This window comes from Siphateles boraxobius, unplaced genomic scaffold (assembly GCF_051911475.1).
Source record: "Siphateles boraxobius isolate OS27281-9 unplaced genomic scaffold, OSU_SipBor_1 16, whole genome shotgun sequence".
Classification (NCBI taxonomy): domain Eukaryota; kingdom Metazoa; phylum Chordata; class Actinopteri; order Cypriniformes; family Leuciscidae; genus Siphateles; species Siphateles boraxobius.
In genome coordinates, this window is record NW_027508766.1 from 14,660,733 (window position 1) to 14,670,539 (window position 9,807).

General features: G+C 40.2%; 2 protein-coding genes across 2 annotated transcripts; one reads left to right on the forward strand and one right to left on the reverse strand.

Moving 5' to 3' along the window:
* Nucleotides 1-1,049: 1,049 nt before the first annotated feature.
* Nucleotides 1,050-2,897, reverse strand: LOC143738957 (uncharacterized). The gene is made up of 3 exons (XM_077231019.1): nucleotides 2,701-2,897; nucleotides 2,004-2,179; nucleotides 1,050-1,866 (listed from the first exon to the last, which is right to left on the reverse strand). Exons 1-3 carry the CDS (start codon nucleotides 2,876-2,878, stop codon nucleotides 1,291-1,293), a joined length of 930 nt encoding a protein of 309 aa, XP_077087134.1. The 5' UTR covers nucleotides 2,879-2,897; the 3' UTR covers nucleotides 1,050-1,290.
* A 563-nt stretch (nucleotides 2,898-3,460) lies between these two features.
* LOC143738958 (uncharacterized) lies at nucleotides 3,461-5,298 on the forward strand. Its single transcript, XM_077231020.1, has 3 exons — nucleotides 3,461-3,647; nucleotides 4,169-4,344; nucleotides 4,482-5,298. The coding sequence occupies exons 1-3, from the start codon at nucleotides 3,470-3,472 to the stop codon at nucleotides 5,055-5,057; spliced, it is 930 nt and encodes a 309-aa protein (XP_077087135.1). The 5' UTR covers nucleotides 3,461-3,469; the 3' UTR covers nucleotides 5,058-5,298.
* The last annotated feature ends 4,509 nt before the right edge of the window (nucleotides 5,299-9,807 follow it).

Consider the following 9,807-nt stretch of genomic DNA (forward strand, 5'->3'; position numbering starts at 1 on the left):
GCAAGGAAGAGTGTCAGATGGAGGAATATTTGGCCAGTCAGACCTCCGAGCTGCCATGGACAGAGATCTGCTGAATGTCCCACCCCCAGAGCCACTACCAGGGAGTAACATATCTTTGCCCTATGCATTTGTTGGTGATGAAGCTTTCCCTCTCCGAATCGACCTGATGAAGCCATACCCCTTCCGAAATCTGGACCATGGGCAGCGAATATTCAACTACAGGCTATCAAGGGCAAGGCGTACAGTTGAAAACGCATTTGGAATTTTGGCCAATAGACTCCGTGTTTTTCTTTCCAACATTGCACTGGAGCCTGAGAAAGTGACAACAGTTACACTAGCTGCACTCTGTGTGCACAACTTCCTGAGGAAGAAGGCGTCAGATGTGTACCTGCCTTCAGCCTTTGCAGATGTAGAAGATGACGATCACAACATGGTTCCTGGAGCTTGGAGAAGGGATGGAGAACTCCCCTCTGTGGCAGCAAGCAGTGCACGGAATGCCACAACCGCCGCCAAAAATCAGAGAGACAATTTAAAGGCATATTTTCTTTCACCTGCTGGATCTGTTTCCTGGCAGGAAAATATGATTTAAACACCAACTGGTTAAATCTTTTCATATTGACCATTTTTGCAAGACGTATAGAACACTCGCTCAGAAAGACGTCCTGTTTTTGTTTTTTTTACACTATACAAATTAGTACAATATACAACCAACAGAAAGGTTGAAAACTTTAGTAAAATGTTAAGGGATAGTTCACCCAAAGAATTTATTCTGTCATTAATTACTCACCCTCATGTCGTTCCAAAGCTGTAAAACCTTCATTCAGCTTCGGAACACAAATTAAGATACTTTTAAATATCTTAATTTGTGTTCCGAAGATGAACGAAGGGTTTGGAACGACATGAGGGTGAGTAAATACTGACAGAATAATTTTTTTTGGTGAATTAACCCTTTAAAGACTTAATTATATATGTGTAATTAAAAAAATTGTAGAATGTGTGATGGTTAAAGAAGGTAATATGATTTGTGTTTTAAAAATGCACAAGATACATTTTCTTTAGTAAAATCTTTTATTGAAATCAAATAACACTTTTCTTGACTCATTTCATAAGTCGTAAGTTTTGAACAAAGTGTAAATGACTCGCAAACATTAACCCTTTTAAAATGTACAAATATTGCAAAACAGCTTAAACATAAACCGCATTCAAAGTGCCAACAACAAACAGCATTTAAGACACAATGTGACTGCAGTCTAGCACCACCACACACAAAAAAGGGATCAATCCTTGAACTTACACCCCATTTATTTCCTGGTCATATGCCACTTCTACTGCCCTGAGGTAGCTCACTGGAGGTGTTACAGAGGGTACATGAATGGATGTATTCTGGTAGGGTTGATTCAAATTTGTGTGTCCCTGCCAAGGTGTTTGGGGGCCAGGATGTAATGCTAATCTGGCCTCATTTTCATGTGCATCGTATAACATCATAAGGATGTTACGACGGAGTCTCATCTTGGTCAGTGGGTCTTTAATTAGCTTAATCTCAGTAACTACCTGTTTGCCAAATGTTTGATCAACATCCGTACCGGCATTTACCAGTGTTTCAGATACATTTTTTAAAATGGTTACTTTCTCGATTTCAAGTTCATCTAATGATTTGTCTCGTAACTTTTGTTTGGGTTTGTAATATGCTCTTTCAGGAACCTGACGATGCTGGTGGGATGATGAGGCTTCAAGTGAGGTTTGTGGAGTTGATGGTCCAGATGTGTGGTGGGAGGTGGAGGTGGAGGTGGATGACTCGAACACATCCTCCTCTGTCTCCTGATCTTCTCCACCCTCATCTGTGATGCTGTGTTCCAAGTCATCCAACTACGATAAAACAAGCTGTATGAAATATCAGGCATAACAAGTAATGGCACAATACATGTTTGGAAGCATACTATAGAAAGCTCACAAATGTATTTAAAAGTTGGAAAGTACTGTAACAACCTTTACCCCAAACTTACATTCAGTGTAGACTGAGACACGCGTTGTACAACAAAAGGCTGTAGAAACTGCAGGTTTTTTAAAATCCACTTCTGTCTGGAAGTTAATTCTTTGTCGCCGCTGCCACTCGGTTTTGAACGGAGTACTTTCCCATACTGTGTTCGGAGGGAAGCAGCTTTTGTTTGGACCTCACCGGCTGTAAGTAAGAAATCAGATTACAAATGTAAAATCTAGTCTCTGTAATTGTCAATCGCACTCGCACACACACACACGCTCACGCACTAACTCATACACATACATACATCACACACACACATACATCACACACACAAACTCACTCACTCTCGTTCATTCACACATACATGGCCTACATACGTGCGCACACACACACACACAGACTCGCTCACGCACTCACTCACTCATACACACGCACGCACTCACTCACTCACTCATACACATACATAATCACACACATACATAATCACACACACTAAACTCACTCACTCTCGTTCATTTACACATACATGGCATATGCGCGCGCACACACACAGAGAGACTCGCTCACGCACTCACTCACTCATACACATACACACACACACGCACGCACTCACTCATACACATAACAACGTTACATACATAATCACACAACAATTTGCTCTATAGCGAAGGAAAATTTAATGAATGATTAGCTAGCTAAATGCTAATTTCAGTACTCACTGGGTTGCTGAAGTGTTTCCGCTATCGTTCGCCAGCATTTTTCTTTTTGAATTCTGTCATGGTACTCCCTCGATGACACATCATATAGGCAGGAGTACTGTTGCCACAGCTCCACGAACCTTTCCTCCATTTCATAACTCCACCTAGTAGCACCATCATCTCTCTTTCGTTTCGCCATTTTTGAAAGTTGTGTACGGAAACGCTTCTGTGCTCCTATTGGTCAACCTCATACATGTGACGGAACCCGTCGTGGACGACCGTTAAAAAAATTAAACATGCTAGTCTTTTTGTCGTGATGTCGTGAAGCATCGCAGACGCGACGTAGGTTGTCGCCCACTATGACACACTATACGAGATGATACGATCGAATCTTGCGTCCCGACGCCCGTTGTCGTTTACGAATCCCCACGACACCCTACGTCAAACGGATCGTGCCAAAATCGGGCTAAAATCGTGTAATCTGAACCAGGCATTATGCCTGGTTCAGATTACACGATTTTAGCCCGATTTTGGCACGATCCGTTTGACGTAGGGTGTCGTGGGGATTCGTAAACGACAACGGGCGTCGGGACGCAAGATTCGATCGTATCATCTCGTATAGTGTGTCATAGTGGGCGACAACCTACGTCGCGTCTGCGATGCTTCACGACATCACGACAAAAAGACTAGCATGTTTAATTTTTTTAACGGTCGTCCACGACGGGTTCCGTCACATGTATGAGGTTGACCAATAGGAGCACAGAAGCGTTTCCGTACACAACTTTCAAAAATGGCGAAACGAAAGAGAGATGATGGTGCTACTAGGTGGAGTTATGAAATGGAGGAAAGGTTCGTGGAGCTGTGGCAACAGTACTCCTGCCTATATGATGTGTCATCGAGGGAGTACCATGACAGAATTCAAAAAGAAAAATGCTGGCGAACGATAGCGGAAACACTTCAGCAACCCAGTGAGTACTGAAATTAGCATTTAGCTAGCTAATCATTCATTAAATTTTCCTTCGCTATAGAGCAAATTGTTGTGTGATTATGTATGTAACGTTGTTATGTGTATGAGTGAGTGCGTGCGTGTGTGTGTGTATGTGTATGAGTGAGTGAGTGCGTGAGCGAGTCTCTCTGTGTGTGTGCGCGCGCATATGCCATGTATGTGTAAATGAACGAGAGTGAGTGAGTTTAGTGTGTGTGATTATGTATGTGTGTGATTATGTATGTGTATGAGTGAGTGAGTGAGTGCGTGCGTGTGTATGAGTGAGTGAGTGCGTGAGCGAGTCTGTGTGTGTGTGTGTGCGCACGTATGTAGGCCATGTATGTGTGAATGAACGAGAGTGAGTGAGTTTGTGTGTGTGATGTATGTGTGTGTGTGATGTATGTATGTGTATGAGTTAGTGCGTGAGCGTGTGTGTGTGTGCGAGTGCGATTGACAATTACAGAGACTAGATTTTACATTTGTAATCTGATTTCTTACTTACAGCCGGTGAGGTCCAAACAAAAGCTGCTTCCCTCCGAACACAGTATGGGAAAGTACTCCGTTCAAAACCGAGTGGCAGCGGCGACAAAGAATTAACTTCCAGACAGAAGTGGATTTTAAAAAACCTGCAGTTTCTACAGCCTTTTGTTGTACAACGCGTGTCTCAGTCTACACTGAATGTAAGTTTGGGGTAAAGGTTGTTACAGTACTTTCCAACTTTTAAATACATTTGTGAGCTTTCTATAGTATGCTTCCAAACATGTATTGTGCCATTACTTGTTATGCCTGATATTTCATACAGCTTGTTTTATCGTAGTTGGATGACTTGGAACACAGCATCACAGATGAGGGTGGAGAAGATCAGGAGACAGAGGAGGATGTGTTCGAGTCATCCACCTCCACCTCCACCTCCCACCACACATCTGGACCATCAACTCCACAAACCTCACTTGAAGCCTCATCATCCCACCAGCATCGTCAGGTTCCTGAAAGAGCATATTACAAACCCAAACAAAAGTTACGAGACAAATCATTAGATGAACTTGAAATCGAGAAAGTAACCATTTTAAAAAATGTATCTGAAACACTGGTAAATGCCGGTACGGATGTTGATCAAACATTTGGCAAACAGGTAGTTACTGAGATTAAGCTAATTAAAGACCCACTGACCAAGATGAGACTCCGTCGTAACATCCTTATGATGTTATACGATGCACATGAAAATGAGGCCAGATTAGCATTACATCCTGGCCCCCAAACACCTTGGCAGGGACACACAAATTTGAATCAACCCTACCAGAATACATCCATTCATGTACCCTCTGTAACACCTCCAGTGAGCTACCTCAGGGCAGTAGAAGTGGCATATGACCAGGAAATAAATGGGGTGTAAGTTCAAGGATTGATCCCTTTTTTGTGTGTGGTGGTGCTAGACTGCAGTCACATTGTGTCTTAAATGCTGTTTGTTGTTGGCACTTTGAATGCGGTTTATGTTTAAGCTGTTTTGCAATATTTGTACATTTTAAAAGGGTTAATGTTTGCGAGTCATTTACACTTTGTTCAAAACTTACGACTTATGAAATGAGTCAAGAAAAGTGTTATTTGATTTCAATAAAAGATTTTACTAAAGAAAATGTATCTTGTGCATTTTTAAAACACAAATCATATTACCTTCTTTAACCATCACACATTCTACAATTTTTTTAATTACACATATATAATTAAGTCTTTAAAGGGTTAATTCACCAAAAAAAATTATTCTGTCAGTATTTACTCACCCTCATGTCGTTCCAAACCCTTCGTTCATCTTCGGAACACAAATTAAGATATTTAAAAGTATCTTAATTTGTGTTCCGAAGCTGAATGAAGGTTTTACAGCTTTGGAACGACATGAGGGTGAGTAATTAATGACAGAATAAATTCTTTGGGTGAACTATCCCTTAACATTTTACTAAAGTTTTCAACCTTTCTGTTGGTTGTATATTGTACTAATTTGTATAGTGTAAAAAAAACAAAAACAGGACGTCTTTCTGAGCGAGTGTTCTATACGTCTTGCAAAAATGGTCAATATGAAAAGATTTAACCAGTTGGTGTTTAAATCATATTTTCCTGCCAGGAAACAGATCCAGCAGGTGAAAGAAAATATGCCTTTAAATTGTCTCTCTGATTTTTGGCGGCGGTTGTGGCATTCCGTGCACTGCTTGCTGCCACAGAGGGGAGTTCTCCATCCCTTCTCCAAGCTCCAGGAACCATGTTGTGATCGTCATCTTCTACATCTGCAAAGGCTGAAGGCAGGTACACATCTGACGCCTTCTTCCTCAGGAAGTTGTGCACACAGAGTGCAGCTAGTGTAACTGTTGTCACTTTCTCAGGCTCCAGTGCAATGTTGGAAAGAAAAACACGGAGTCTATTGGCCAAAATTCCAAATGCGTTTTCAACTGTACGCCTTGCCCTTGATAGCCTGTAGTTGAATATTCGCTGCCCATGGTCCAGATTTCGGAAGGGGTATGGCTTCATCAGGTCGATTCGGAGAGGGAAAGCTTCATCACCAACAAATGCATAGGGCAAAGATATGTTACTCCCTGGTAGTGGCTCTGGGGGTGGGACATTCAGCAGATCTCTGTCCATGGCAGCTCGGAGGTCTGACTGGCCAAATATTCCTCCATCTGACACTCTTCCTTGCACGCCAACATTTGCATAAATAAATCTGTAATCTGCGTCGACTACTGCCATGAGTACAACAGAAAATCTGGACTTGTAGTTGTGGTAAGTACTTCCAGAGTTTGCAGGTGGCTGGATGTAGATGTGCTTTCCATCTATGGCTCCTAAGCAATTAGGAAATTGCCATTTGTTTTCAAATCCCATTGCCACCTCTCTCCACTCTGCCTCCGTTGTAGGAGTCTGAAAAAAGAAACACCATATATAATTAATACATGTAATGTTCTCTCATTTTTTACAGAGGTTCTAATGTACTTTTTTTTTTTAAGTATTTTTTCTAAAGTCCACTGATTATAATTTAGAAAATTATCCATGATCTACTCTGGTTTTGACTCTCTGGATAAAACACGTGGTTTTGGGACTTCTCCAGTAAAGGCTTCTCTTTGTGTGTCCACCCACTGTTGTGAAATGTACATCTGTCTTTTATTTACATCAAATGACTTACCTTTAAATGATCATCCTTTAAGACTCCATACAAGGCTTGACAAGTCTCCATTACTATCTCACTGATGGTACTACGGCCGATCCGGTACTGGAAGCTCAGAGATCTAAACGTCTCTCCTGTGGAAAGGAGCAAGTGTATAAGGTGCATAATACACCATGGCCTGGTTTTACAGAAATGGCTAATTAAGCAAAGATTAGGCATTAAATTAATTAGGGCATCTGAGTAGCTTTTATAAACTTGCCTTAAAAACATTACTGGTGTGCATCTTGAGACAAAACAATGTCACTGACATATTTTAAGTGCATAGGCTATTGCTTTCAGTTTAAACAGCTCAAACTTGCAATTTAGTCTGGGACTAGCATACATTTTGTCTGTGAAACCAACAATATGATTTTTTTTAAATGGACTTTTTACCGGTAGCAAGGAATCGTAGCGTAAGTGACAGCCTCATTCTTGCACTGATTGCTCTTCTCAGTTTTGTGTCCCTTCTTTGGATACATGGTGTGACTTTGCCAAGCAAGTAGCTGAAATCCTCCACATCCATCCTAAGCAGATCACGAAAACCCTTCCTGTCACTGTCCTACAGTGTAAATAGGGGAAAAAAAACATGGTGTGGTTGTTTGGTTTACAAAGGCGAAAAATAATCACACCCAATTAAAATGTATGTGCTTTTCACAATACATATAATTTCAAAGCAGCTTTACGATAATGTTAGTGTTTGTAATAATTTAATAGATTAGAGTTGGTCGATAGCATAGTTTACATTTTGTATACTAGTATAATTTACAACACAAAATATTATTATTGAGAGTGAAAAAAAACTCCTTCCCTTAATGTCTTTAAATATTTATTTGTGTACAGTTGGTGACTTTAAAGACATTAAGGGAAGGAGGGGTTTTTTCACTCTCAATAATAATATTTTTGCGTATAATGGTATTGCAATTTTTATAATTAAGATTAAGCCTATAGATGATGGTGTTATGAATCAATCAAAGGCATTAAACCATTGAACTGATATTTTATGTTAAAGGCTAAATTACCCCATGTGACTGCATAACGAAAAATGTTTACTTCTGAACATTAGAAGTATTTAATTACATTGGTGAACAATTACAATTTTTAACAGTCTGTTTTTGTAATATGTTATCGTTGTGGCAAGCAAGCAATATTATTACTTGTACTACTGGCTAAAGTAAAAATATTTAAGAAAACAATATTTTACCTCAAGTTCTCTTTGGAGGATTGACAGCCCATACTGTCCTCTTCGAGCAATCCAGGAACGTGTCCATTGTCGGGTTTTCTTTCTTTTTTTATGTTTTTCTGAACACAGGACAGCCAATACAACACTCACCGCTTCATCCATTGTTTGTTTACGTTCGTTTCCGGAAGTCACTCGCTACTAGCAGTTTCGCCTTCTCGATGACGTCACGCGCATCGTTAAAGACGGCACGCGATGACTGGTCAGGAAGCAACGTGTAGTCTGACATGTTTCTTGTCCACGACACGACAAGATTTTAGGAGTCAAAATCGCGTAATCTGACACAGTGACTATCGTAACAGACAAAAAAATCGTGTAATCTGAACCAGGCATTATACAATTTCAAAAAAAGCTAAGTCCCATTGTCCTCATATGTGGACATCAACTTTAGCAGCATAGTAAATCTTTATTGTTACAAAAGTTTGTCAAATGTGCATGCCATTTTAATCATACAACTATTCTATGCATAACTTAACAAGAATCAACAATGAAATGTTTTTAGATTTTTTATCTTGTGGACGTTTTGGTCTGGAGTGGCTGCGTGACATGTGACCTGTGTTCTCCGCCATCTTTAAATTATTTATGTTAATTTTTTTTCTCTTCTGACCCCACCAGATGGCCTTTTTAAAATAGTTTAGCCAGAGATAGTTACTAAACTATTATTATGGCAACTCGGAAGAATACGCCGTGGTCAAACGAGGAGGTGCAGACATTCCTTTGTTTGGTTGCCGAAGAGAGGATCCAGCGAGAGCTTGATGGGGCAACGAGGAACGAAAGGCGTCGCTATGACGACCGGGTACTATTTGTGGCGATACTTTCTGCAATGGAAAACGGAACGAAAAGCGAGCCGAGTCGAGGCGAGCCAAGGCGAGTCGAGTCGAGTCGAGTCGAGCTGGTACTGGTAATGGAAAAGCGCCATAAGTGTCCTCGTTTGTGAAAAACATGTTTCAGATACACAGACTTAAGTATTATGCTGCACACAACCAAAAATGTGATGTCCTCATATGAGGTCGCAGGGTCTCAGGAGGGTATAGCAAGTAAAACAGACTTGCCTTTTTCATGATTATTATTCTAGCTGAATTAATATTGGTTTGCTTCTAATGCTAATTTTATTCACATTTAATTTGTGTAAGTATATACAATACCAGTTATTAAACATTTAGAAGAACGTTTACTTTATTCACTTACCATAAATGTATTTATAGTGTGTGTCTATCGGATTTTAATGTAACGTTACCGCATTTCGGTCAACATTGTACTTGTGTAGTATTTAAGGAAAATGAAGTTGAAGTAACCTAGGCCTGCTGTGGGATACGAGTACTGCAATAAACACGTTGTAGAGGGTTAAATTAGATAAGTAAGAGAGTGTAAGGTAGGTAGACATCTGGAAGCAGTTTGGCAGCAGAAAACTCTACACAATGTTTGTTGTAGTAGTAACCTGAAGGTACAGCCCGTTCTTTTCGATGGCAGCGCTGTGCTGCTACCGCGTTGAGGATGGGTAAAGCAGCGCCTCCCATCCGAGGCTGTTTTGAAATTCTTTACTTTTATTTTGTATTGGTTTTAAAGAATTACAACTACAATTAAAAGGGTACTTTGAGTAAATAAATAAAAAATAGTAAAAAAATACAAATATAAAAAAGGCTATATTGAAAGTCTGGCAGTCTACAGCATCTGCATGTATGATATCTATGCTTCCACCAATCTCATTCAACAACCTCACTC

Bases quoted from the DNA above. Each gene is read 5' to 3' on its own strand.
- LOC143738958 (XM_077231020.1), top strand. From the start codon at position 3,470: ATGGCGAAACGAAAGAGAGATGATGGTGCTACTAGGTGGAGTTATGAA. The intron at 3,648-4,168 runs GTGAGTACTGAA...TCTTACTTACAG, and splicing joins GGAAACACTTCAGCAACCCA to CCGGTGAGGTCCAAACAAAA. The intron at 4,345-4,481 runs GTAAGTTTGGGG...GTTTTATCGTAG, and splicing joins TGTCTCAGTCTACACTGAAT to TTGGATGACTTGGAACACAG.
- LOC143738957 (XM_077231019.1), bottom strand. From the start codon at position 2,878: ATGGCGAAACGAAAGAGAGATGATGGTGCTACTAGGTGGAGTTATGAA. The intron at 2,180-2,700 runs GTGAGTACTGAA...TCTTACTTACAG, and splicing joins GGAAACACTTCAGCAACCCA to CCGGTGAGGTCCAAACAAAA. The intron at 1,867-2,003 runs GTAAGTTTGGGG...GTTTTATCGTAG, and splicing joins TGTCTCAGTCTACACTGAAT to TTGGATGACTTGGAACACAG.